At 57.0% G+C, this 27974-nt stretch overlaps 1 protein-coding gene across 2 annotated transcripts in view; it reads left to right on the plus strand.

The window, feature by feature from the left end:
• Window positions 1-3271: 3271 nt before the first annotated feature.
• The window catches only part of CAMKK1 (calcium/calmodulin dependent protein kinase kinase 1), a 32319-nt gene continuing 7616 nt past the window's right edge, over window positions 3272-27974 (plus strand). The window contains exons 1-14 of one of the 2 annotated variants that reach the window (XM_055257910.2): window positions 3272-3407; window positions 11231-11633; window positions 12532-12579; window positions 13021-13074; window positions 13478-13529; window positions 13784-13917; window positions 14393-14429; window positions 15310-15331; window positions 16527-16615; window positions 20510-20709; window positions 23177-23230; window positions 24444-24517; window positions 26185-26272; window positions 26494-26622. In XM_055257910.2, coding sequence (XP_055113885.1) covers window positions 11274-11633; window positions 12532-12579; window positions 13021-13074; window positions 13478-13529; window positions 13784-13917; window positions 14393-14429; window positions 15310-15331; window positions 16527-16615; window positions 20510-20709; window positions 23177-23230; window positions 24444-24517; window positions 26185-26272; window positions 26494-26622 — 1341 coding nt within the window. In that variant the 5' untranslated portion in view covers window positions 3272-3407; window positions 11231-11273. Of the gene's footprint in view, window positions 3408-5604; window positions 5657-11230; window positions 11634-12531; window positions 12580-13020; window positions 13075-13477; window positions 13530-13783; window positions 13918-14392; window positions 14430-15309; window positions 15332-16526; window positions 16616-20509; window positions 20710-23176; window positions 23231-24443; window positions 24518-26184; window positions 26273-26493; window positions 26623-27974 lie in introns of those variants that run through there. The other variant, XM_055257908.2, reaches the window with a different exon arrangement.

A 27974-nucleotide genomic window follows, 5' to 3' on the forward strand; every position in this document is an offset into this window, starting at 1 on the left:
CAGCTGTAAGAGGCCTGGCAGTGGGACAAGTAGAGAACCCCAGGAGTGGCCTCATGAAACAGTGGGGAGGAAGGGGCTGCCTGTGCCAGGAGGGAGATCTGGGGGAATCCCAAAGAGGGGAGGAGGGACTTGACTGAGGCTGTGTGGAGGGCCCTGCTGTGGGCATGACCTCAGGCCTGGATTTATAGCCAGGTAGGATCTCTGGGCAGCGTCCCCCACCCAGTCACCATGCTCCATCTAGACCAGTGCCGTCCCGTAGAACCTTCTGGTATGATGGAAACATTCTCTATCTGTGCTGTCCAATAGGGTACCCAAAAGCCACAGGTGGCCTCGGTGGAAATATGCAGCCAGGGAAATGAAATTTGTATTTTATTTACCTTTAATTAATTAATCAATTTTTTTTTGAGACGGAATTTTGCTCTGTTGCCCAGGCTGGAGTGCAGTGACACGATCTCAGCTCACTGCAGCCTCCAGCTCCTGAGTTCAAGCAATTCTCCTGCCTCGGCCTCCCAAGTAGCTGGCATTACAGGTGCCCGCCACCACGCCTGGCTAATTTTTTTTTTTTTTTTTTTCGTATTTTTAGTAGAGACGGGGTTTCACCACCTTGGTTGACCAGGCTGGTCTCAAACTCCTGACCTCAGGTGATCCACCTGCCTCAGCCTCCCAAAGTGCTGGGATTACAGGCGGGAGCCACCATGACTGCCCAATTTACTTTTAATTAATTTAAATAGTTACATGTAACTAGTGGCTACCAGAATGGACAACACAGGCCAGCCCCTGCCATCTCCCCCAGGGCCTTGGCCTTCTGCCCTCTTCCCCAACCAAGATCCATCACTTAGATTTTATAAGACTGGAACTTCCTCTTCTGCCCCCCTCTTCTTTCTCCAGACACACCTGCTTTTGCACTTCCTGCCCCCTTCCCTCCTGAGTGAGCAGAAAAGGATCCCTCCTCTGTATTCGCCTCACCACCCAGCCCAGAGGCTGCCCAGCAGAAGCCACCTCCGTTCTCCTACCCCTACATCTGTCCCCCTCTCCTGCCTCCTCCTGGCCCAGGTTCCCCGGCAGCTCTGCCCCCTCTCCCCTCACTGCAACCCTTCCAGAAAGACCAGTCCACACTTCCCTCTGCAATTGGCCTCCACCCCAACCACTTCTCCTAGGTGCCCTTGCCAAGGTCACTGGCAGTGTCCTGGTTGCCAAGTCTAAGCAGACACTTGGGCCCCATATCCTGCTTGGCCTGACAGCTTCTGACATTGTTGTCCAAGCCCTCCTTGTCAACGGATTTCCTTCCAGCAGCTCCTAGGACACACCCTTTCCTGACTTTCCAGCCTGTCTGGTGTGCAAGGAGAAGACAAGTTTCAACTGCAGCTCTGCCACAGTTCACTGTGTGTCCTTGGGGGAAGTGGCTTAACTCTCCGAGCCTCCTCTGTGAGTCAAGGATAATAACAGCTTTTTTTTTTTTTTTTAATAGAGACAAGAGTTTCACTATGTGGACCAGGCTGTTCTCAAACTCCTGGGCTCAAATGATACGCCCCCACCTCAGCCTTCCAAAGTGCTGGGATTACGGGCATGAGCTACTGCACCCGGACAATAATAGCTTTTAGCAGGGTTGAGGAAAGACCTGTAAACAGCGCCTGGCATACAGTCGAGCTCTGCCACTCAATCTATCCACCCTCTCAATGGTGGCGTCCACTAGTTGTTCCGGATATCTGTTCTCCCTGTAGCAATTCGGTCCTTGGTTCTTGGTTGGGCATGTGGGTGCCCAGAACGGAAGTTGCATTTCCCAGCTTCCTCTTGCAGCTGGGTCTGGTCACGTAAGTCAGCTCAAGTGGTGTATGTGAAAGTGCCATGTGGCAACTTCTGCGAACTTTCCTGAAAAGAGAGCTGGTGCAGACCCTCTGCCCTCTTCTTCATCCTTTTCTCCACTCCACTGCCTGGAATGCGTATGTGATTGCTGGAGCTCTAGCTGCTATCCTTAAGTATGAGGTCAAAAGCCACACCCAGAAGTTGCTGGAATTATTCATTCAACAAACACCCATTGAGCACCTATGCCATGTGACAGGCTGTGTGCTGGACGAATCAGGCACAGTGCTTGCCATTGAGGAGCTCCCAGTCCTGATGAGGAACAGGCAGGTAAACAGATGCCAGGTACAAGGAAGTACCTGTGTGGGGCCACTAACCCATGCTAGAAGTGGGGAGGTCATGGAGAAGGTTTCCAGGCAGAAGTAGGATTGAATTGAACCCTGAAAGACGAGTAGGCATTAAACAGGCAGGTGGTTGGGAGTAAGGTTATACAGGGCTTGATTAGACCTGTTCTCAGGGTGAGCCATAGAAAATGCCTCTCGGTGGACTTGTGTTCCTGAAAACTTGCTCTGGCTGCCAGGTAGAGAAAGGCTAGTAGGAGGTGAGACTGGATGGGGCTGGAGGCCAGGGAGGAGGCTGCTGCAGCAATCAGGGGCAAGATGGTGGTAGCCTGAGCTAAGGGAGTGGAAGTGGGGTGGAGAGGAGTGGGCCGATTCCAGGGATAGTTAAGAGGCAGCATGGCAGGGCCTGGAGATGGACTGGTTGGAGCAGGAAACAAGGAGGCAGCAGGTGACTCCCAGGCTCCTGGCTCCACTTCGAGACAGGGACACAGGAGGTTAGGTTTGGGGGAAGGATATGGGGCAAGTGGTGGTGCCAGAGGATTCACACGCGGAGGCGTTAGGGGAAGAGGTGGGGGCAGAGTTCCCAGGAACAGCCACAGCGAAGGTCATCTCACTGTCCTGCTGAGTTCCCTCCACTCCCTCGGCCCTCGCTAGGCCATTCCTGTCGCCGGCTCACCGAGCAAGCACTTCACTCTATGCTAAGCCACCTCTCGGCCTCTCTGCCCCCGCCCCGCAGAAGCTACACTCCTGGGCCTGCCATTCAAGGCCTTCCTTCCCGGGTCTCGCCCCTCCCTCGCACGCACCGCGCCTCGCCCGGGAGGGAGGGGCGCTCTGGCTCCCGCAGGCCGGGATGGGGCACAAAGGGTTTGGCGGGGAAGCACGGTCCCCTGCAGGCTCAGGTGAAGGGCCCACGCCGCAGCTGATTGGGACTTCGGGGACCCCAGGACACCGGGGGCGTGGCAAGGTCGGCCCCGCCGCAGGGGAAGGAGGGCCCCTCCGGCGCCGCCAGCCGCGGTCCCTTAGTCCAGGAGGGGGCGGGAGTCCCGGGCTCCGATTGGGCGGCGCTGGCGGGGCCGTTCGCTCCGACCAATGAGCGCGGGCCGGGCGCGGCGGTGGGCGGGGCAGCGAGCGCTGCCCGGAGCCGCGGCGCCCGCGGGCTGAGCTCGGCGATCCGGGCCCCAGCGAGGCGGTGGGGCGGGGCAGGGCGCGCAGCGGGAGCGAGCGGGGCCGCCCGCCGGGCCGCGGAGACTGTCGCCCGGCGCCCAGGTAGGGATCGGCAGGGAGGGGACGCGGGCTAGGAGCAGGAGGACTAACGCCTTAACACCTGCCCCGAGCCTGCAAGGGAGAGGCGGGGGGGTCTGCGAGGCCGCGTCTACGAGGGAGCTGGGATCTGCTCAGGGCGGGGATCCTTCCCCTTCTGTTTGCGGGGCCGGGTCTGCGGGGTGCCTCGCGGAGTCTGCTCGGGTCTGCGCCGGCCGCCGGGACCGCATCGCCGTGGGTGCCCCGCCGTCTGCGTTCTTCCCCGCTTCTGTCTGCGGACCGCATCCATCGCCGGTGCACCGTCCCCCGCGCCCGTCTCCTGGTGGAGGCCGCGTCTGTGCGGAGTGGGCCCGGCCCGGGGCACCCACGTGCGGTTCTCCGCGGAGCGCTCCTCCCACGGCCCTCCGGAGCGTCTTCCTGCAGGAGCCGGGGGCGGGGTGGGAGATGAATGGGGCGGCGGCGGCGCGCGGCTCTGGCTGCGCAGGGTCCTGCCTTGGCTGGGGCGAGAGGGGGCGGCAGAGGCGGGCGCTGCGGCTTCGGGGCCCGGGAGGCGCAGGGCTGGTGGCTGGGGGGAGTGTCCACGTGCGCGGAGACCTGCGTGTGCTGTTTGGAGGCGGGTGTGCGTGTGTCACGTGGACGCGGGAGTGTGCCTGTGTCTGCGTGGGGGGTGCAGGACAGGATGGAGTGGTGTGTGAGGGCGGGTCACGCGGACACGGGCGTGTGCCTGTCAGAGGAGGGGGGGTGCTCAAGTCTTGAGGGCGTTGCAGGGCTGTGCAGAGAAGGCTGTGTCACAGGCCACAGGACCGGGCCTTGGTGGTGTCCGCAGGGCGGGCACAGGAGTGTGGGAGGGGCACACAGCCTGTGCGCTGGAGGATCCCAGGGAAGTGGCACTGGTCTCCCCAAGCCCTGCCGTCTTTCCTCCCGTACATACAAATTGACCCCCCACTGCGTCCCAGGCGCACACACTCTGGGGACCCTTCGCCTCCTCCTCGGTCTCCCACCCTCAGACCTCACAGCAGCCACGGGAGTCGTTTTAAACTTCACCTAACCGAGGCATTCCCCTGCTCACAACCTCCCCCTGGCTTTGGGGGCCTCCTGGGCTCTGTCCACCAAGCTCTCCCCACCCCCAAACCAAGCCCGGAGTCCCAGCCAGGAAATGACTCTCCTATGCACAGTGTGAACTTCCATCCTCTCCTCGTCCTGAAATCCTGCTCAGTGCTCAGAAGAGAGCTCAGGTGCCACCTCCTCTAGGAAGCCATCCCTGAGGCCAACACGATGAGTGAGGGGGCTTTCTCTCCAGATGTAACTCCTCTTGCTATTAGGTGCCTCTTACGTGGGGAAGACTCCACTCCAGCCACGTCAGCCTCCCTGGGGTTCTTCATACTGAACAAGCACTGTCCCCTCATGGCGTTTGCACCTACTGGTCCCTGCACCCGAAATGCTCTTCCCCGATAGCTACACTGCCTCCTCCCGCTTCCTTCCTTCAGGTGTCTGCTCCAATCCTGTACCCAAAAGGCCTTCCTGAACCACACTGTATCAGCAGCATCTCCCAGCCCCTTTCTCTTGATCCTTCTTACTCTGCTGTATTTTTCTTTCTAGTATGTACCACTTGACATATCATATCTGAATCACTGGCTTTCTTGTTTGTTGCTTCTTGCCCCCACGAGAAATTAAACTGTATGAGAGCAGAGACTTGGTCTTTTTGGTTCACTGCTGTATCTCCCCACACAGGCTTGCACAGAGCCTGGCAGACAGCAGGTGCTCCGTGACTATTTGTGCTTGCATCCCAGGCGTCCATGTCCCTGGCTGCTCCCTAGCCTGTGACCGCCCCCCCCCCCCCGCCTTGTCCCCAGTCTGAGGCCACTTCTGCTCCTCTATCCGTGACATTCCAAGTTCCTGGAAGGCCAGGTCTGGGAGAACTATAACCACATTTGCATGTTGGAAATCCCTCTAGCAGCTGGTGTGGAGGATGGGGTAGGGTGGGGTGGAAGTGTTAGCCTGGAGTCAGGGAAGACCCACATGGCGGGAAACGAAGCAGTGGGTGGAATCTAGACTTCTAAGGGGTTTGACTTGGTGACCTCACCCAGCCGGTAGTGGGGAGATCAGGGAGGGCTCTCAGAAGAGGCGATGTCTGAGCTGTCCAGGCAGCAGAGGAGAGGGAGGTGTGTTCCTGGCAGAAGGCACAGCTTGTACAGAGGCCTGACAGCAGAACAGAGTCTGCAATTTGGGAAGCTGTGGTGTGGCTGGAGTGGAGAGTAAGTGTGGGGTTGTGGGGAGCAAGGATGGGCAACGGGGAAAGGACGAGTGACAAGGAGGGTTCCTGGATTGCTAGCCTGGGTCAGGAAAGAATGGGGAAGGTGTGGTACCCGTCTCGCAGTGGAGACAGAGGAGGACAAGCAGGTTGGGGGAAGATGCTGAGTTGAATCTGGGGCCTGTTGGATCTGAGCTGCTGGGGAACATGGATGGGGAGGCGGCAGCTAGCTGGAAAGAGTGGGGCTGGAGGCACAGACCTGGTGTGGGGGATGAGGAGGGGCAGAGGATGAGGCCTGGAGACCATCAGCCTCCGTGGGTGGGCCAGGACGATGCGCTGGGGGTGGCTGTGCTGAGTCAGGCAACAGCCCGTATCGGTGCTTGGGGGCTCCCCAGGGATGGCGGGAGCGGGCGTCCTCACAGCAGGAGTCATCAAGCATGACTTGGCACCAGACGCCTGGGCCTCCCTCAAGGGGACTGAGTCATCCCGGGTGGGGGCGGGAGCTGCGGAGGGCACCCGTTGCCAGGGCCATCCAGATACTCGTCAGAATCATAAACACGGTTCCAGTGAGGCGGCCCAGGGATGCGAGGACCACCTTCTGTGTCTGGCCTGGGTGGCCGCCACCTCTGCGGCTTTCTCTTCTGTTCAGTCCTCTGCTGGTCAGGGCTGTCCATCCCCTCGCCTGGACGTAGCTGGTCCCCTGCCTCGGCTTGGCACTGGGGTTCACAGCAGCCTTCCAGAGCTCAGAATGGGGCCTGACCAGGCGGAGCTGCTTGAACCTGCGTGGGTAGCAGTGGGGTCTGCCTGCTCTGGGACTCCTTTGAGGGATGCAGCTGGATGGGGCATGTCCTGAGGAAGAAGCCAGGCCAAGCGGGCGTCTGGAGCCAGGGGCCCACATTCCTTGGGAGTGGCCAGACGCTTTGGGGGTGGGGCACAGCCTAGGAGGAGAAACCTGGGTAGGGGGTATGTGCCAGGCCATCTTGGAGCCGGGGGCAGAGGTGGGGTTGGACCTTGTACATCAAGGCTCTCTTGGACGCTTCTAGACACAGCCACATCCCAGCCCCACAGTGCTGTGGCACAAACTACTCCTGTGTCCACACCTCATTCTATTCCTTCCATCGCCCTGGGAGTTGGCAGGACGGTGGCCTTTTGCTTGATGCACATGTTAGGAAACAGAGGTTCCAAGAGGCTCAATGACTTGTCCGAGGCAGCAGATCCCCAGTCTGGGAGGACAGGATTGCAGTAGTTTTTCCCAAAGAGGGAGGGCTTGAGTCTGGCTGTTCATGGCCACAGGACTAAGCCAGTGCCCATGCCCGTAGGAATCCTTTGCTGTACCATGGGCCTGGGTCCCAGCCTGTCTGTCCATCTTTCTGTTTGCCCACATGGCCCTAGTTATCCACCGAATGAAGTTTCTACAGAGTATCTACTGAGGCCTGAGCTTGGGAAGGGCCTTGAGACACCCCCTGTGTGAGCCTCCAGATGGGCCTGGGTTTCCGCCTGGGGCACAGAACCCAGCCCAGCAGGCAGTGCCAGGCTGGTGGGACCAGTGACTATGGGGGAAAGTCCAGATATGAGCTCTGGGACCAGGCTCCCAGGGCCCCCAGGGGCACGGGCCACCCCCTACCCTGGGCATATGTACACGGAGACCTGCAGGCACACACGCGCATAAGCACACCTGCACACACACACATCACACCGAGGTTTTCATCTCCATGCGGTGCGCTCCTGTGTGGGGACCCACAACACACACACACACACACACACACACACGCCACCACCCCAGTCCACAGCCTGCGCGCACATATTCCCTCCTGCGTGGACACATGCCTTCACACATGCGGCCGGGGCGCCAGGCCCTGTCTCCCGCACATATATTCCCTCCTGTGGGGACACACGCCCTCACACGCGCGGCCGGGGCGCCAGGCCCTGTCTCCCGGGCACGCGGCAGGAACCTCGGGCCTCCCCGGCCAGCCGCCTCCCTCGCAGACGCGCTTAGTCACCTGAATTTGATCCAGGCGGGAGGGAGGGATGGGGAGCCTGACGTCAGCCCTCGCAGCCGCCTTCCGCCCGCCCGCGCATCCATCTGGGCCGCAGCGTGTCCCAAGCAATCACACCAGCGGCAGCACAACAACAACTCACTTTTAGGGCACCTCCTTAGTGGCAGGCCCTGTTCTGAGTGCCTTACGGGCCTTCCCTCCTCAGCATCTCACCACGTGCGGTGAGGTGAGACCCACTAGAACCCCATTTTGCGGGCGAGGAAAACCCAAGGCACAGAGGCGAAGCCACCTGCTCACGGGCTCCCAGCCAGGAAAGGGTGCAGCCTGGCTGCCTGGCTTCAGAGCCTGGGCGCCAAACCGGGTAGCACGGCTCAGGCTGGAACAGGAAACCTTCTGCCCCGCCTTGCTGGGTGACCCCGGGCCCATCCCCACCCGCTGGGCCTCCCTCTACCTATCTAAGAAAAGCGGGGAAAGGTGTTCAAGGGTAAAGGAGGATGGCCTCTTGCTGGAATGGCAACCTTAAGGAAATATGCAAATTTTATGGGCCCGGGCAGCCCGTGGCTTCTGCCTGTGGCGGCTCTGAGTCCCGTAGTCCCTGCCTAGGGCCAAGGAGCAGGAGCTCCTGACTCTGGAGTTCGTTCTCTTATGTGTGCTGGGGCCTGAGGCTTGCTGGGGTTGCCTCTCTGAGGCTGCTTTCTCATCTGTCTAATGGGGACAGGGCTGTAACAATCACTATGGCAACCACTCATTTATTCAACAAATATTTATTGAGTTCCTATCACATGCCAGGCACTGATGATCTTTTGGAGACAAGGCAGATGAGAGTCCTAATCTCATGAAACTTATATTCGGGAGGGAAAAACAAGGTGTGCAGAGTGAGGGGAAGGGGCGGAGGGGTGGGCGCCTGGCGGGGCCTGGAGGGCGTTCCCAGCTTTGGCTTTCTCCTTCCTATGCTGTCTGGTTTCCAAGCTCTCCCCGAAGCTGCAGCCCCACTCACTGCTCCCTCTCACCTCCTCCAGGGAGGCCTCCCTATGCCACAGCCTCTCACCTCCTCCAGGGAGACCTCCTTATGCCACAGCCCCACTCACTGCTCCCTCTCACCTCCTCCAGGGAGGCCTCCCTGTGCCACAATCCCACTCCCTGTCCCCTTTCACCTCCTCCAGGGAGGCCTCCCTGTGCCACAGCCTCTCACCTCCTCCAGGGAGGCCTCCTTATGCCACAGCCCCACTCACTGCTCCCTCTCTCTTCTCCTCCAAGGAGACCTCCTTATGCCACAGCCCCACTCACTGCTCCCTCTCCTCCTCCAGGGAGGCCTCCTTATGCCACAGCCCCACTCACTGCTCCCTCTCACCTCCTCCAGGGAGGCCTCCCTGTGCTACAATCCCACTCCCTGTCCCCTCTCACCTCCTCCAGGGAGGCCTCCCTGTGCTACAATCCCACTCCCTGTCCCCTCTCACCTCCTCCAGGGAGGCCTCCCTGTGCTACAATCCCACTCCCTGTCCCCTCTCACCTCCTCCAGGGAGGCCTCCCTGTGCCACAGCCTCTCACCTCCTCCAGGGAGACCTCCTTATGCCACAGCCCCACTCACTGTCCCTCCCTCTTCTCCTCCAGGGAGACCTCCTTATGCTACAGCCCCACTCACTGCTCCCTCTCACCTCCTCCAGGGAGGCCTCCCTGTGCTACAATCCCACTCCCTGTCCCCTCTCACCTCCTCCAAGGAGGCTTCCCTGTGCCACAGCCGCACTCACTGTCTCCTGCCCCCTCTTCCTGGGAGGCCTCCCTGATACTCTAGCCTCACTCAGCCTCCTCACCACCTTCACCTCCTCCAGGGAGGCCTCCTTGATGTTCCAGCCTCACTAACTCCCTCTCACTCCTCTGGGTCCAGCTTCCATGCCTTTTCCTGTTCCCAGTGTGGAGCCTCCTCTCTTCCTTTCTCCATGTCAGCACCAGCCCCACCGCCTCCAGGCTTCCACTCATTCAACACACTGCGTAGCAGGCACAGGGGGTCTGGACCTCACCTTTACCCTCAGTCTACCTCCAAACCCTGCTGTGAGCCTGGAAAATATGGGAAGGCAGGGAATCCACAGGACAAGTCGGGAGACTGGGGCTCAGAGTTGGGAAGGAGCTCGTCTAGGGCCCCTTGGTAGGTCAGCAGGCAGGACTGGAACCCAGCCCTGGCTCCTCAGTGGCCAGTGGACTCCAGCCAGCCCTGCCTCACTGACATCTGTCAAAGCAAGGGGATGGGGAACGAGGGGTGGAGCAGGCGCTTCACCATGCGTCCTCTGGGTCTCCCTGAGACCCATTTTCTCAGTTGCTGTGTGGGTACAGAGGAAGTTACCAGCAGACAGGAAGTATGGAGGGTCAGGAGTTCACTCACTTCCTTCTCCTGAGAAGATGCAGAGTCCAGTGCAAGCAGGGGGAGGGGCATCAGGTTGGGTATGGCCAGCGCTCTACAAGCCTGGGACAGAGATGGGGGTCTCAGGCTGAGTGTCAGGGTTCAGTCTGGGGTCAGCCCAGGGTCATGGCTGAAGGTGAGGGCTGGGGCTCACCTCCCTGATGTTTCAGCTGCCACGCAGTGACTTTGAGAGCATGAGTCTCGAGGATGTCATGCCCCTGTTTCACCCCTCATTCCCCTCATTCCCCTCATTCCCATCCCCTTGCTTTTTTTTTTTTTTTTTTTGAGACAGAGTCTTGCTCCTTTGCCCAGGCTGGAGTGCAGTGGCGTGATCTCTGCTCACTGCAACCTCCACCTCCCGGGTTTAAGTGATTCTCCTGCCTCAGCCTCCCAAGTAGCTGGGATTACAGGTGCACGCCACCATGCCCGTCTAATTTTTGTATTTTTAGTAGAGACAGGGTTTTGCTGTGTTGGCCAGGCTGGTCTCGAACTCCTGACCTCAGGTGATCTGCTTGCCTCGGCCTCCCAAAGTGCTGGGATTACAGGCGTAAGCCACCATGCAGGGCCCATCCCCTTGCTTTGACAGATGTCAATGAGGCAGGGCTGGCTGGAGTCAGGAGCCCCAGGGAAGTCTTCCTGGAAGCAGTGAGAGGGATGGGGGTAGGAGGCTGAAACATCAGGGAGGGCTCCCTGGAGGAGGCGGGTGGGTCTGAAGCATCAGCAAGGCTTCTGAGTTACTAGTGCCTGGCTCAGCTTCCAGGAGGCAGTGCTGGAGTGCTCTGCTGTCAAGGGTTGGGACTCTTGCCTCACAGGGCCGCATGCTGTGCTGGGGCTGAGCTGACCCTGCGCTCTGCCCCTTCCAGTGCTGCTGGGCCTCCAGGCTTCTGCCCTGTCTGTCCTGATTCCAGAATATCAGATTCTCTCTGCTTCCCTGTGAAGCCAGCAGGCAGAAGTGACTGCCTCTGTTACCGGCAGGGATACTGAGGCCTAGAAGGCTGGCATGCAGCAGAACCGATGAGAATTCATTCAGTTCATAGGGACAGACTTGAGTTTGGGTGTTGGCAATCCTGGTAGAGGGAACGGCCAGGGCAAAGGCATGAAGGTGGGACCCACAGGGCTGTGGCTACCTTACCTGGTAGCCAGCCTGACACCCAGGAATGAAGCCTTCTCTGCCCTCTTTTCTCAGGTTCCCAACAAGGCTACACAGAAGACCCCCCTTGACTGAAGCAATGGAGGGGGGTCCAGCTGTCTGCTGCCAGGATCCTCGGGCAGAGCTGGTAGAACGGGTGGCAGCCATCGATGTGACCCACTTGGAAGAGGCAGATGGTGGCCCAGAGCCTACTAGAAACGGTGTGGACCCTCCATCACGGGCCAGAGCTGCCTCTGTGATCCCTGGCAGTACTTCAAAACTGCTCCCAGCCCGGCCTAGCCTCTCAGCCAGGAAGCTTTCCCTACAGGAGCGGCCAGCAGGAAGCTATCTGGAGGCGCAGGCTGGGCCTTATGCCACGGGGCCTGCCAGCCACATCTCCCCCCGGGCCTGGCGGAGGCCCACCATCGAGTCCCACCACGTGGCCATCTCAGATGCAGAGGTTGGTGGAGCAGAACGAGGGGTTGTTCAGGAGCCCCTCAGTAGTCTGCAGTGAAGACTCTTTCCTGCCCCTGTCTGTGCCACACGGCTATCTAGCTTTGGTTTGCATACCCTCAGAGCTGGGGAGATCACTACCTAACAATATAGCCTCTTCCCATCCAAGGGAGCTCCAGCTGAGCCAAAGGCTGCCTTCTCTAAGTCCTGCTATTCCCACTCCCAGCCCAGGCCTAGGAAATAGGTCCCTCCCTGGTCCCCTATGCAGTCTTCTTAGAGATGCGAAGATAGATGCTATGTCCCCCCTCCCCCTAACTCTTCCCCAGCTTGCACCTCTCGCCTCTAATTCTGCCTCTTAGAGTCTGCTCTGACTCAGAAGTGGCCAGCCTGCCTCCAGCCTCTGGGCTTCTGCTGGAGTTTTGCCACTTAGGTCTGAAAGTGAACTCAGGTTCTAAGCAGTCTACAGATGCCAGGGGCTGAGCTTTCTGTGCCTGAACCCAGGCTCTCAGCCTCTGTTCCCAGGGCTCCTCATCTTGTCCTTGGAATCTAGACCTTCTCATTCAGCTGCTTCTGGAAATAGTTGCTCATGGGTTTCTCATGGACTGGGGTCTCCCAGACTTCAGAATCCAGACAGGAATTAGCGTTTTCCATTCACCACTGCATCTGGGGAACAAAGCACAGCCATGGCGTCACCATCCATGTTTTCAAACATGAGCCATGTCTTCTCGTCACATACGGGGGCGATGGCACCACCAACTTCCCCATCCAAACTCAAAAGCTTGGTGAGACCTGGGGCTCCGGGAGTGAGGGAACTATGGCCAGAACTGGACCCGGAACGAGCTCTGGGGTAGGAGCAGTGCTGCCTCCAGACCCAGCTCCACCTGCTGCTCGCTCTCCCTCCACAGGACTGCGTGCAGCTGAACCAGTACAAGCTGCAGAGTGAGATTGGCAAGGTAGGAGTGGGCAGGCTGAGAGCAGTGGGGGCTTCGGGATTCTCTGCTTGGCGCTGTTCCTTCTCCTGTGTGGGAGGGAACGGGAGGCAGAGCCAGGCAAGTCCTAGCCTGGAGGTGAGGACAGTTTCGTGCCCTGTGGGAAATACCCAGGTACCCGGGGGGAGAGTGGAAGATGACTCCGATTCCTGACTCCCAGAGTTCTTGACAGTTGACAAGGAGAGACTGAGGGAGGCATGGAGCCGTGTTGAGCCAAGCAGGGGCACTTACCAGTGCGCGGGAGTCCCCTCCCCGTCTGCTACAATATTTGCCCGTGAGCCAGCTGGTGGGGGGAGGTGCAGATGGGGTGCAGGAGAGACCAGAGCTGCTCGGCTCCCCACCTCCTGAGCTGGTCCTGGGAGGGGTTGCCCTGTCCAGGTGGGGCTGACTGATGCCTGTCTGCAGGGTGCCTACGGTGTGGTGAGGCTGGCCTACAACGAAAGTGAAGACAGACACTATGTGAGTCTGGGGATAGGAGGGAGGTGTTGCCCCAGCCAGGCCCTAAAAGGCTGAGGGGTGGGGCAGGAGTTGTGCTCAGAGATAGAGGACGGGGCTGCCTGAGAATGAGCTCCCTGTCCCTAGGGGTGTGCAAAGGAATGAGCTTCCTAACCCTGGGGATATGCAAGCAGAGGCTGGATTCCTCGGAGGGGAGAGCTCCAGAAAGCCTAGCTGGGGGGAATAAGGGGAAGGGCTAGGCTCAGATATGGCCACCCCCAACCCCGCTTAACACATACCTGGGCCACACCCTCAGGACCAGTAGCAGATGTCCAGTGTGCCTCTCTGGACCTCAGTCCACATGTACCAGCCTGTTCTAGCCCCTGGTGGCCGCTTACTAGTGATATTTCTGTCCCTCCTTCCTTAGGCAATGAAAGTCCTTTCCAAAAAGAAGTTACTGAAGCAGTATGGCTTTCCACGTATGTATCTTCTGGTCCTGTCCCTGGGAGCTCCTAGCCTGGGAGGCAGAGGAGGAGACCTCGGTCCTGAGCTAATTTTGGCTAGGAATGGGGTAGAGAGGGAGACGGCGTGAGCAGAGGCCTGGGGATGGAATGTGCCTTGTGGGTTGGGACAAGACCATAGGTGTGCGAGACTCTTGCTTGAGACTGGTTTTGGGGCCACGGTGAGGCCCAGCCACCTGGAACAGGTGCTTGAGTTCTCTTCCTGGTCACAGGTCGCCCTCCCCCAAGAGGGTCCCAGGCTGCCCAGGGAGGACCAGCCAAGCAGCTGCTGCCCCTAGAGCGGGTGTACCAGGAGATTGCCATCCTGAAGAAGCTGGACCACGTGAATGTGGTCAAACTGATCGAGGTAGGGGGTGGTGGTGAGCAGGTGGGAACCAGCACCTGAGTCTCATAGGAGCCGCCTCTGGTGCTGGGGAGCCCCTAGCACCGACCCAGGGATCTTGCCCAGGGAGCAGATATGGCTGAGGCCTCCCAAGACAGGGCCAGACTTGGGGTGGGGCTGCAGGGAGGCTTTGGGGGCCCAGCCTGGTCAGGGATGTTCCCAAGTTCCCACAGAGGGTGAGAGGCTGCCCCAGAGGCAAGAAGTGAGCCCCTCATTGCAGCAGGAGGGGAGGAAGGCTGGATGTCATGTGGCAGGCCAGGCTGGGGGTCGGTGACTTCTGAGGCCCCATCAGTCTGGCACGTGTACATTTCCTGCTCCATTGTTTGGGGTGCTTGCAGTGCATACTAAGGATTCTGGGGCTGGCAAGGACCAGGAGGCCTGGGACCTCCAACCCCATGCCTTCTCAAGCCCCACCCCCATGTCTACTCCCTCTGACCAGGTCCTGGATGACCCAGCTGAGGACAACCTCTATTTGGGTGAGTGACCTGGCTCATTCCCACAGCAGCTCACTCAGGGCTGGCCCAAGGGCTTGCTTGGGACATGTATGACCTTCAGGTGGGCGGTGTAAATGCACTGACGTCCTGGGGACAGAAGAAAAACACACGTTCTGAAGCCCCGGATTCCCTTGCCCAGCCCTGCAGAACCAGGCCCAGAATATCCAGTTAGATTCAACAAATAATTGCCAAGCCCCACTCCCTGCTTCCCTCTGAGCAGCAAGACAGTGGATCCACGTGGGCTGTGTGCTCAGGTGGATGCAGGAAGCAGGCCGCACGGGTTCCCAGACACTGTAGCTCTGTGCCTCAGTTTTCTCACCTATAAAACAGGGATACTAGTGGTATCTACCTCATAGGGTCGATGTGAAGAGTAAATGAGTAATTATTTGTAAAGCACATTCATTATTATCTTTGTTAATAGTAATGTTATTATTTTAGTTCCTTGTGTCTGGTTCAGGGCTGGGCTTAGAGGAGGTCTCAGAAAATGGGGCAGAAGAAGAACTGGCTTAGGAATTAGAGGCTGAGGCTTTAGTCTCCACTCCCTACCCTACCTGCCTGTCTGCTATGACCTTTAGGAAAATTTCTGCCCCTTCTCTGTGCCTCAGTTTCCCCCTCTGTAAAAGGGCCCCATGCTGATGCTGATGGTTCTCACCTGGCACCTGAGGATCAGATGAGGCAGGTCCATAGCAGACCCCACTCTCATGCACTTATTTGCTGTGATATCCCAGGATCCCCTGTCCTGTCCCTGCCTCGAGTATGCCTGCATGCCTGCCCCCTCTCCTACCCTCCAGAACAGGGAGGGACCTTGGCATCGGCTGCTTTGCCAGCCAGCTACACCTTACCTTCTTGTCTTTTCTTTCAGTGTTTGACCTCCTGAGAAAGGGGTGAGTTCCCCGTCCTGATCAGGCAGGTCAATTCTCATCCAGGCCTTCCTTCCTTTCCCTCCCTGTGTCCCCAGCCCAAGGGTCAGCTACTCTAGGAGAAGTCAGAGAAGGAGGCCCTGCCCTTAGGGGTAAATAAGAGACCAAGAGGACCATTCTTTGAAGGCTGATGGGGGTCAGTGAGGCTGAAATAGGCAGGGAGACCTCTGGAAAAGGGGATGGGTTTTGACCCAGGCCTTGAAGGACTAGGAAGATATGGATGGAGGAGAGGGGGAAGAAAGGAGTGTTTTTTAGGTACAAGTGTAGAGGTGGGACTCAACTCTTACCGGTATTCAAGCCACAAAGGGTTTTTCAGCTTTCCAACAAGTCTGTGAATGAAGTGGGTGGGATTCCATTTGCTCCCATTTGTGAGAGGGAAAGCTGAGGACCAGAGAAGGTACGTGGCTTGCTTAAGGTCACACAGCGAGTCACTGATGGAACCCAGGCTTCCACATGTCTGCCCTATGCGGCTTTTCAGGGTATTTACAGAGCAGATGACATGGAGTAACGAGCATGGGGCTGGGTGGTCCAGGACCCTCACTGCCAAGGCTTGAATGCAGGCTGCGGCTTGTCTCTTTGCCTGGGCGGCTCCCTACAGGCCAATTTGGGGAGAGGGACAGGGAGTGGTGTCCCTTTAAGACTTGGAGGCTTTCAAATGTTTTGACCTCTATCCAAAACAAGAAATATATATTTCTATTGCTATCCATATCTGTAACTAAAACCAAAGTTTTACAAAACAGCATATATCTTTACTACATGCAATATATTCTGATATATTCTACTTATTTAGGAGAAAAAAAAAAAAGCAGTTGCCACCCACTAAATTGAGTTCATGATCCTCTCTTGGGTCTGGATCCACGGTTTGAAACACCGTGCTCTAAATGGCATCTTTGCAATTGTTTGATTATAGACAATTAAGTACTTAGAAGAAGGAATATCAAGCCCATCAGAAATTAAGAGAAAGCTGATTTGAAATTATGATTGAAACGGGATACGTATGAGTATGTGTGCTTTACGTTTTTTATTATGTAGCAGAAAAAGCTAATATCTTGAGTTCTAGGGACTCATGTGACACAGGTTTCCCAGGACGTCCCGACCGCCTGAATGGCCAGGTCCCCTGATTTTGGCTGAATGCCCCTCCCCGCATCCTTCTCCATAGGCCCGTCATGGAAGTGCCCTGTGACAAGCCCTTCTCGGAGGAGCAAGCTCGCCTCTACCTACGGGACGTCATCCTGGGCCTCGAGTACTGTGAGTGCGGGGCAGCCTGCCCACCGGGGCTGAGGCTAGGGGATCTGGCCAATCAGCAGAGCCCAGGTTGAGCAGGCTCTGAGCAGCTCCTGTCAGTCAGAGCTGGCCTGCCAATCAGCTTCAGTGGGAGTGGGGCATGCCCGTGTGGGCGGGGCCACAGGCCTCTTGGGGAGTGGGGAGGGGGGGGCGGTGGACTTCACTGGGCATGTGCCAGAGGGATCCTTCGTCGTGTCTGGTCCTGTGGGTCTGAGCCCTGGCTGTTCTGTATCTTTCTTCTGCTGAGTTCTTAGCCTAGCTTAGCGTTGCCACGGGGCCTCAAGAGATGTGGGAAGGAAGGAATTTATGTCCAGCTGCTGGGGGAGAGTGTGTCCTGGCATGGGGCGGGGGGCATGGTGGCAGGGTGGGTTTACCTGTGAGGGGCCCTAGCCTGATAAGAGCTCAGGAGGGTGATGTGAGCTTGGCCTCTGTCTCATTTCATTCATTAGCTGCATTCACTTGCCTGGGGGCAGAGGGGTGAAAGACCCAGAGCTGGGTTCACGGCCTAGTGGGAGGGACAGGAATCCAGGCAGGCAGGCAGATCATATAGCGTGGTGCCTGCCAAGGCTGGGAGCCTAGAGGCTGTAGGAGTGCCCGGGGGGCAGGGGAAGTCTCCCTGAAGAGGCTACTTACGATTCGGGTCCTGAGGGATGAGTAGAATTCCCTGCTCAGGTTTTGAGGGAAGGGGGTAGAAGACAGTGTGACCGGCATAGGCGTGTACTCTTTGAGTCTGGGGAGACGTGGAGTCTGGCTGAAGCCTCCAGTGGGCAGAGGAGGGCAGTGGTTAGTGAAAGATGCTGCTGGAAACACTGTCCAGGCCACAGCATGAGGGCTGGGAATGCCTCCCCTGAGGTCTTTGCTGACTTCATCCTGCCAGCTCTGTGAGGCCCTGAGAGCTTTAAGCATGGGGAGGGGCGTGATGGGATTTGTGCCTGAGAAAGCTCTGTCTGGCAGCTGTGTGGTGGCTGGATTGGAGTGTGTCATCGGAGAGTGAGAGGCAGCCAGCTGGCCAGGGAGGAGGCTGTTTCTGCAGCCCAAGTGACAGATGGTGAGGTCTGGATTAAGGCAGTGGCAGCGGGGTGGGGATAGGAAGGAGGTGGGGTGGTCAGCATGGGGTGACTTGCCGGTCTGGGGAGAGGAGAGCCCCTAGACACCTAGGGTCCTGGCCTGGGTTGGGGACCAGGGGAGATGCCCATCTCTAAAACCTTAGCTCACGCCTGTAGTCCCAGCACTTTGGGAGTCCGAGGTGGGTAGATCACCTGAGGTCAGGGGTTTGAGACCAGCCTGGCCAACGTGGCGAAACCCTGTCTTTACTACAAATACAAAAATTAGCCTTGTGTGGTGGCGGGCACCTGTAATCCCAGCTACTCGGGAGGCTGAGGCAGGAGAATCACTTGAACCTGGGAGGTAGAGGTTGCAGTGAGCCGAGATCACGCCATTGCACTCCAGCCTGGGTGACAAGAGCGAAACTCCATCTCAAAATAAATAAATAAATACATACATATATACATACATACATAAAAATAAAAAAATTTTAGCTTGGTTTTTTGGGAGCCTATTCTTTCCCTGGGGGAACAGGGTGGGGATCTGGCTGAGGTTTGACCTGCCGTGACAGAAACAGGACTGTCTTTATCCTGCTCGAGCCTCTCCTTTGCCTTCAGATTAAGCATCTCTTTGCACATATGGGGAAACTGAGGCACACAGAGGGGAGGGCTTTGCAGAAAATCCCTACCAAGGGCCTATAGGCATGGGATGGGAAGGGGACATTTTACCCCTGGTACGGTCAGCGGCAGGCACAATCCTGTACCAGCTTTGGCTCCACCTCCTTCCTATTGTGGTCCCTTCTCTCCCCTGAAGTCCTGTTGTCTGCTATCCTCTAGCCTCCACAAAGAAATGAGTTTATCTTACCTGGTTCTTGGGTAAAGCCTCATCAGGACCCAGCTAATCACAGTGAAGGGCTTCCCTGGGGCAGAACGGTTAGCGCCAGGGGCTGGACAGGTGGATGAACAGAGGCATGAGGGCGCTGAAGACCTGCCTTGTGATTCTGGCCCCAAGAAGGGAGAGTTGAGGCTGCCCTGAGAGGGCTCGGTGGTCAGGGTGGCCAAGGCCTGGTTCTCAGTTGATGGGGGCAGGTGCGACGATGCAGGTGATGAGAAGCAGTTGGATCTGGAATAGATGTGAGAAGCTGAGCTCATAGACCTTGCTGATGAGCAGGGTGTGGGGTCTCAGAAGAGGAGTTGAGGATGATCCTGAGGTTTTTGCCCTTTCACAGAATGGAAAAGAATGGGGAGCAGCAGGGGCTTTTTGTTTTGTTTTGTTTTTGTTGGTGGTGGGGGTTGCAGGCAGAGAAATCAAGTTCTGAATTAGACATGTTATTGCACTATGTTCAGATATACAGAGACATATATCGATGCCTAGCTGCCTAGTTATCTACCAAGATGTCTATTGGAAATCCATGTGGGTAAAGAGCTGGAGTTCAAGGGAGAGGCTAGGGTTTGAGAAAAGAACATGAGACCACTTTCCATGGTCAAATATCCACCCCCCTGAGCTTCTGTCAGAAGCTGATGGGTGTGTGTCAGATTCCTCGTGTGTGCCTGGCACATAGTAGGCAATCAAGAAAGTGCCACTGGTTTTATGGTTATTGTTATATGGCACCCGCCTTCTCTGCCCCCAGCCTCCCTTTCCTCCTCTCCCTTCCCCTCTCTTCTCTCACCTTCTCTCTTCCCTCGTCTCCAGCATCCTGGGGTCGGTTGGTCCAGGGGAAGGTATTTGCCAAGGAGGGAGCCCATAGCTCGATGGTTGTGGGATGGAGTCAGTGTCTCTCTTGGCTGGGACCTTACCAGCCATGTCAGCTTGAGCCACCCGTCATTTCGTGGTGGTGCTGGGCCCAGGAAGCAGGGCAGGCCTCCAGCCTATTAGGTCATTTCTGATTTGGGATTCATCCTACTATATGTGGCTGACCTTACACCCCAGCTGTGTCATCCTGCTCGTCCCAAGGCCTGGGGTGCCATTCATCTCTGAAACCCCATCAGCCCATATCCCGAGGGCTGAGATGGTGCCTCTGTAGGATAGCAGAGTCCCTACAGTCTTACTCTCAGTCCCAGCAGCAGGGACATCTTTGCCTAGTCTGGGTGGGGGATGGAACTGGAGAAAGATTTTGATGGGCTTTGGGCCTGCAGGCGGCACTCACAGGGAAGGGGCAGAGCTGGCCTAGGAAGACCTCTGCTCCCAGCTGGGCGCGGTGGCTCACGCCTGTAATCCCAGCACTTTGGGAGGCCGAGGCGGGTGGATCACCTGAGGTCAGGAGTTCCAGACCAGCCTGACCAGCACGGCGAAACCCCGTCTCTACTAAAAATACAAAAAGTAGCTGGGCGTGGTGGCAGACACCTGTAATCCCAACTACTCGGGAGGCTGAGGCAGGAGAATCGCTTGAACCTGGGAGGTGGAGGTTGCAGTGAGCCAAGATCGTGCCATTGCATTCCAGCCTGGGGGACAGAGCGAGACTCTGTCTCAAAAAAAAAAACAACAAAAAACAAAAAACAGCAACTCTCCTGCCCTAGTTTCCTCTGACCTCCCCACTCAGCAGCAGGTCCCTTGTTTGTCATGGAGAGGGCGGTGGACTTGAAATCAAAGACTCCTAAGATTCCAGTCCTGGCTCTGCTGCTCACAGCCTGGGCTCAGTGTCTGCAGCTGCATGGAGAAGATGGCCTTGACGTCCTTTTCCCAGGTCGTCACCAGACGAAAGTGTGCATGGGCTGGGACATCCTGGCCGGCATCCCTGGCTGGGCAAGGACGGGTGTGGGGTCCTGGCCAGTGGTGCCCAGGCCAGCGCTCGGCTCAAGCTCCCCTTCTCTACAGTGCACTTCCAGAAGATCGTCCACAGGGACATCAAGCCATCCAACCTGCTCCTGGGGGATGATGGGCACGTGAAGATCGCCGACTTTGGCGTCAGCAACCAGTTTGAGGGGAACGACGCTCAGCTGTCCAGCACGGCCGGGACCCCAGCATTCATGGCCCCCGAGGCCATTTCCGATTCCGGCCAGAGCTTCAGTGGCAAGGTGACTCGCAGGCCCTGGGCCAGGCTGGGGTTCAAGTTGGGGATGTAATAGCTTGCCGCGGGGGCCCGGTTTCTAACCTGAGGGTGCCAGGGTCCTTGTGTCCAGGGAGTGACATATTTGCCTCTTCCTTGGAGTCTGACAAACTCCGCACCTTTGACCTTCTCCTGTTTTCCAGCAAAGTGGTCCCAAATCTCCCTTGCAGATATTTACTGTTGGTTGCTCTGTGCTGGGTTCTGGACCGGGCTGTGGAAGAGGCAGAGACAAAGAGAACCCTGTTTCCTGCCCTCTGGATGGTTTCGGGGGAAGTTGGGGGTCCCCGCAGATCTTGGGACATGGCAGGATTTGAACTGGCCCTTGAAGAATGGGGAGGATCTGAGCCGGACCTGGAGCCTAGAGAATAAACCAGAGAACAGAGGGGCTCAGGGTGGGCGGCAGAGGGTAAACGGCCTGGGAGTTTGGGCTTTCTCCTGAGTGACAGAAGCATAGGCAAAGTCGTCTGAACAAGAGGTTACACAGTCTGGCTCAGCTCCCTGGGCACATGGCTGTTTCACCTGTGGAGTGCCAACCACCCCACTGCCAGGGAGGCTGTGGGTGAGAGGCATTTGGACACGTGTGAGTAACCAGGAAAGAGGTCAGGAGGCCGGGCACATGCCTGTAATCCCAGTGCTTTGGGAGGCCAAGGCGGGTCTCTTAAGGCTAGGAATTTGAGACGAGCCTGGGCAACATAGCAAGACCCCATTTCTACAAAAAAATGAAAACATTAGCCAGGTGTGGTCATGCGCACCTGTAGTCCCGGTTACTCGGGAGGCTGAAGTGGGAGGATCGCTTGAGTCCAGGAGTTGGGGGCTGTAGTGAACTGTGATCACACCACTGCACTCTAGCCTGAGCGACTGAACGAGACCTTGTTTCTAAGAAAGAAAGAGGTTGGGGATGTTGATAAAGATGTTTTGAAATGTTTTATTTTGATATAATTCTAAATTTACAGAAAAGTTGGAAGAATAGTACAAAGAAATCCCATATATCTTTTTACCCAGATTCACCAGTTATTGACATTTTGTCCCACTGGCTTTTTCATCATCTTTTTCTATGTATCTGTATTCATACTACATTTTTCTGAGCCATTTGAAAGTTACACTGAAGGTATTATGCCCCTTTATCACTAAATACATTAGTGGATATTTCTTAAGAACAGGGACATCCTCTTAAATAACCTCAATACAATGATTAAGATTAGAAAATTCATCATTGATAAGACTTATATATAGGCTGGGCATGGTGGCTCACGCCTGTAATCCTAGCCCTTTGGGAGGCCAAGGCGGGTGGATCACCTGAGGTCAGGAGTTTGAGACTAGCCTGGCCAACGTGGTGAAACCCCATCTTTACTAAAAAATGCAAAAATTAGCTGGGCATGGTGGCAGGTGCCTGTAATTCCAGCTACTTGGGAGGCCGAGGCAGGAGAATCGTTCAAACCCAGGAGGCAGAGGTTGTAGTGAGCTGAGATCATGCCATTGCACTCCAGCCTAGGGGACAGAGCAAGACTCTGTCTGAAAAAAAAAAAAAAAAAAAAAAAAGACTTATATATAATCCACAGACCTTATTTAAATGTTATCAGTTGTCCTGATACTGTCCTTCATAGCTTCTTCTTTTTCTGGTCCTGGGATCCATTTGCTTTCTTGTCTGTGGTGTCCTTTCATCTGGAAGAGGGCCTTGGCCTTCCTTTGTCTTTCCTGATCTTGACATTTTTGAAGAGAACCAGCCTGTTATTTTGTAGAATGTTGTCAGTTTGCATGTCTGGTGTTCCCTGATTGGATTCAGATGATGCATCTGGGACAGGGATATGTAGGTAGAGGTTGAGAATCATTCGCGTAAGCAGGAAAGTGGAAACCAGAAGAGGTGGCGTTCCGGGCGGAAGGTAGAGAGAGCACACGTTGGAGTCCTGGGCGCGGGGAGGCCCGGGGGTGCTTGGGAGCCCGGAGAAGTTGTTGCAGTGGCAGTGGACAAGGGTGTGAGTGGACAGGGCCTCTGTGTGGGCAGAGGCTGCTTGGAATATCAGGGAGAAGGTGGATTATGAGGAGAAGGGATGACTCCTTGAAGCCCGAGCTGGTTTAGTGAGCAGAAGTTCCACATATACCATCATTCCTGGGGTGCGTCTATGACACGGGAGCGGCCCGTGTGACCCTCTGGATGAAGGAGGTTTTGTACCTGTTGAGTTGGAAACATACCTGGTTAGAGCCTGTCCCAAGGAGACTGAGAACCCCTGGAGGGTGGAGGCCTTGTTCTGGCTGCCCCTGTGTCCTCAGCACTCAGCACGGGGCCCAGCATTGAGCAAGCACCGGGGAGTGTTTGTCGAGTGAGTACATGACAGAGGAAGGAGGTTCCCTGCAGGCCTCTCCTGCAGACCGCTGGAGCTGGGTGGGCAGAGGTGGCTGTGCCTGTTGGGGACTGATGTGGGCATGTTTCTTCCCAGGCCTTGGATGTGTGGGCCACCGGCGTCACGTTGTACTGCTTTGTCTATGGGAAGGTGAGTGCCGGGGATGCCAGCAGAGCTGGGGCAGGTCCAGTGAGGTGGGCACGGGCGACGGATGCAGGCTCTTCCTTTCTGTCCTTAAGTAAAGTGGTTTTTGAAAGAGCCCACCTGTCTCAGAGAAGGCTGAGAGAGAAGAGGCTTTTTCTGTCTTTCTCTGGTCCCCTGCGGAGGGATTCTCGCAAAGGAGTCGCAGGACAGCAGACACCCAAGGGGAGGTGCTGACGGTGGTGTTGCCACCACCCCAGCCAGAGTGCTCCCCGTCCCTCTGTCCCTTGACGCCATTCACTTATTGAGCCACGTGTTCACTCCCTTGCTCATTCATTCGACAAATTGTCCTTCACCCCTACCCTGGCTGAGGCTGGACTCTGGGGACACCCAATGCTGACGTAGCAGTGATCCCGGCCGGGCGCGGTGGCTCAAGCCTGTAATCCCAGCACTTTGAGAGGCCGAGGCGGGTGGATCACGAGATCAGGAGATCAAGACCATCCTGGCTAACACGGTGAAACCCCGTCTCTACTAAATATACAAAAAAAAAAAATTAGCTGGGCGTGGTGGCGGGCGCCTGTATTCCCAGCTACTTGGGAGGCTGAGGCAGGAGAATGGCGTGAACCCAGGGGGCGGAGCTTGCAGTGAGCTGAGATTGCACCACTGCACTCCAGCCTGGGCAACAGAGCAAGACTCTGTCCCAAAAAAAAAAAAAAAAAAATACTGATCCCTGCCCTCAGGTGCTCCTGCTCTGGTGACCGCACTAAGGGGCGGGGGGAATTTCAGTGAACGTGTTCCCAAGCTTCAGGCCTTGGGAGTGGAGGCCTGGCCACAAGTGGTGGTAATGGTGGTGGGTGCACCCAGCCTGTCCTGGCCTGGCCACAGGTGGCAGTAATGGCAGTGGGTGCACCCAGCCTGGCCTAGCCTGGCTATAGGTAGCGGTAACGGCGGTGGGTGCACCCAGCCTGGCCTGGCCGCAGGTGGCAGTTATGGCGGTGGGTGCACCCAGCCTCATTGTTCCCTCAGCAGCTCATTCATTCAGTCAACATTTGTTGAACATTTGCAGTGTGCCAGGCCCTAAACAATGAGTTGAGGTCCTTCTCATGTAATGGGAGCCCAGAGCTGCCCCCTATCCCTGCCCCAACCAAGGGAGGGGGGCTGGTCCCCTGGCACAGGTCAAGGCCCTGGACCCACATCCTTTGTCTGCCTCTCCACCCCACAGTGCCCATTCATCGACGATTTCATCCTGGCTCTCCACAGGAAGATCAAGAATGAGCCCGTGGTGTTTCCTGAGGAGTGAGTTGTCCACCCAGGGGACCAAGGGGGCTACCACCCCACTCCTGGTGTCTGAGTTTTAGCAGAGCTTTTGCCCTTTGAGGACCCCACCCCAGCCTGCAGATATGAAGGTGGCAGTGCTGTTCCCTGGGAGGGACCCCTGAATAGATGGACGGGTGGGACTCTGGAGCCAAGGGTCTCCGCGACGTCACTGTATGGATGGGAACCCTGAGATCCAGGGATGACCGCAGGCATCATTCACACCACTCCTTCACCGCAGGCCTGCCTGGGGTCAGTGGCGCCAGCCCCACCCAGCCCCTGGACTCAAGGGGAACTTCTCCTTCCCCCACTCAGGATCGGGGAGCTTCAAGATGCCAGTGCGTGCTCCCCATTTCACAGATGGGAAAGAAGACGCTCTGGAGGAGAGCGGTCAGGGGGCTGCGACTCAAGCCACTCCTCCTCCCCACTCCTCCCATCGTGACCGACGTCTCTGAGCATAGCAGGGATGTCAGGGAGGCCTCTTGCTCATGCACGGTTCGCCTGATGATGGTTTGGCCACTGTGGCAGCCACAGCCTGAGCTCCCTGGCTCCTCTTTTCAGGAGTGCATTTCAGGAGTGAAATGGAGGCCCAGTGTGGTGGCTCATGCCTGTAATCCCAGCACTTTGGGAGGCCGAGGTGGGCAGATCCCCTGAGGTTATGAGTTAGAGACCAGCCTGGCGAACATGGTGAAACCCTCTCTCTGCTAAAAATACAAAAATTAGCCAGGCGTGGTGGTGCACATCTGTAGTCCCAGCTACTCGGGAGGCTGAAGCACGAAAATTGCTTGAACCCGGGAGGCAGAGGTTGCAGTGAGCCTGGGCAACACGGCAAGACTGTCTCAAAAAAAAAAAAAAAGAAGAAGAAAGAAACTGAAGGCCGGGTATGGTGGCTCACGCCTGTAATCCCAGCACTTTGGGAGGCCGAGGCGGGCGGATCACGAGGTCAGGAGATCGAGATCATCCTGGCTAACACGGTGAAACCCCATCTCTACTAAAAATACAAAAAATTAGCCAGTGGCAGGCGCCTGTAGTCCCAGCTACTCAGGAGGCTGAGGCAGGAGAATGGCATGAACCCGGGAGGCGGAGCTTGCAGTGAGCTGAGATCGCGCCACTGCACTGCAGCCTGGGCGACAGAGCGAGACTCTGTCTCAAAAAAAAAAAAAAAAAGAAGCCTGGGGTTTGGGCAGAGAGAGTTGGGGCTGATTTAGCGCTGAGGGGGCTGCTCCCTCCCATCTGAGTCTCCCATCTCTGCCTGCACTCTTCTGGCTGGCACTGTGCCAGCCTGCTAACCTCCCTGGGCCTCAGTTTCCTCCTCTGTCAAATGAGAGAGGATCTTCTCTGGGTGTAGAAAAGGATGAGGTGGTGAGTGGGACTGAAGCCCCTGGTGTCCCATAAAGCGACTCTCCTCACCATCTTTGCCACCCAGTGGGGTGTCCAGCACCCATGGAAGTCTGTTTGTGCCTCTGTCCTGGAGGGAGACTTTACCTCCTGCTCAGGAAAGCCTCTCCAAGCACTTGTTGTGAAATTCCCGCCTGCTGTCCGGAACTCAGTCTTCCCATCCAAGGGACGAGGGTTTCGGGAGGAGAGGTGGACGGGAAGGGGTCCTCGTCAGTGGTCCCACCCTCCTCTCCTTCCTTCGCCCTCTCCAGGCCAGAAATCAGCGAGGAGCTGAAGGACCTCATCCTGAGGATGCTAGACAAGAATCCTGAGACGAGAATTGGGGTGCCAGACATCAAGGTCAGGGAACTGGAGGTCTTGGGCTGGGCTGGGACACAGAAAACAGGCGTCAGTCTCCCTTTCTGGAGAGATGGACACCAGGATGCATGTGTGTTGGGTTTTAGTCTGTGGACTTTGGACCCCTCCAGGTGATTCTGGTAAAGGCCTGGAGTCCTTTGCTGACTGAGTGTCTGCCTATGGCCTGACCTCTCCCCCTCTCCCTGCCCTCCCGGCCCCGACAGTTGCACCCTTGGGTGACCAAGAACGGGGAGGAGCCCCTTCCTTCGGAGGAGGAGCACTGCAGCGTGGTGGAGGTGACTGAGGAGGAGGTGAAGAACTCGGTCAGGCTCATCCCCAGCTGGACCACGGTGGTAAGAGGGCCAGGGTAGACGCTCCGTTGTCCTGGAGGGCCTGGGGGGCCTGAGCCTTGCTCTGTGCCTAGCTCCTTGCGGGGACAGAGGCCTGCCTGGCCAGCCAGCTGTGATCCTGGGCCACTGGAGCCGCCATTCTGCTGGAGGCCAATGGAGAAGGAGGTCTTGTGGTCGGGAGACCAGGAGGCTTGGTGAGGAGAGTGACTGATTTAAAGAAATAACCGGGTGTGTGGCCGGGCGCGGTGGCTCACGCCTGTAATCCCAACACTTTGGGAGGCCGAGGCGGGGGATCACGAGGTCAGGAGATCGAGACCATCCTTGAAACCCCGTCTCTACTAAAAATATAGAAAATTAGCCAGGCGTGGTGGCGGGCGCCTGTAGTCCCAGCTACTCGGGAAGCTGAGGCAGGAGAATGGCGTGAACCCGGGAGGCGGAGCTTGCAGTGAGCCAAGATCGCATCACTGCACTCCAGCCTGGGCTGCAGAGCGAGACTCCGTCTCAAAAAAAAAAAAAAAAACAAAAGAAAAAAGAAAAAAAAGAAATACCAGGCGCAGTGGCTCATGCCTGTAATCCCAGCACTTTGGGAGGCCGAGGTGGGCGGATCATGAGGTCAGGAGATCGAGACCATCCTGGCTAATACGGTGAAACCTCGTCTCTACTAAAAATACAAAAAAATTAGCCAGGCATGGTGGCGGGCGCCTGTAGTCCCAGCTACTCGGGAGGCCGAGGCAGGAGAATCGCTTGAACCTGGGAGATGAAGGTTGTAGTGAGCTGAGATCATGCTGTTGCACTCCTGCCTGGGTGACAGAACGAGACTCCATCTCAAAAAAAAAAAGAAAGACGGCCCTTGCTCAGCAGCAGCAGTCACCGTGACCGGAAGCATTTCCTTCCCTCCAGATAGTTACTGAGCTTCTGTTCTCCAGGCACTGCACAAGGTGCCGAGGACAAAGCAGGGGAACGGCCTGGGCAGCCTTTGGATTGGAGAAGTGGCCCCAAAGCCCATGTATCAGGCAGCGCCTGTGTCTCCCCCAGAGCCAGCATGTCAGTTAGACGGCGCCTGCGTCTCCCCCAGAGCCCGCGTATCAGTTAGAGGGCGCCTGCGTCTCCCCCAGTGCCCGCTGACATTTCAGTTTTGCTCCTCTTCCTCTGCTCAGCTTCTGTGTTGGTGCTTGGAAGTGATTCACGTAGTCCCTGGTGGCCACTTGGGGCCACTGAGAGCCCTGCCCTGCCCCTGCCTGAGAGTCGAGTGAGTCAGGGCAAGCACAAGGCCAGGAGCCAGAGCCGGGGCCACTGCCGTTGGCGGGGCCTGGCCTTGCACTTTATCCCCCTCTGCAGGGTCCCGGCCCAGCTAG

This window comes from Symphalangus syndactylus, chromosome 20, assembly GCF_028878055.3.
Source record: "Symphalangus syndactylus isolate Jambi chromosome 20, NHGRI_mSymSyn1-v2.1_pri, whole genome shotgun sequence".
Classification (NCBI taxonomy): domain Eukaryota; kingdom Metazoa; phylum Chordata; class Mammalia; order Primates; family Hylobatidae; genus Symphalangus; species Symphalangus syndactylus.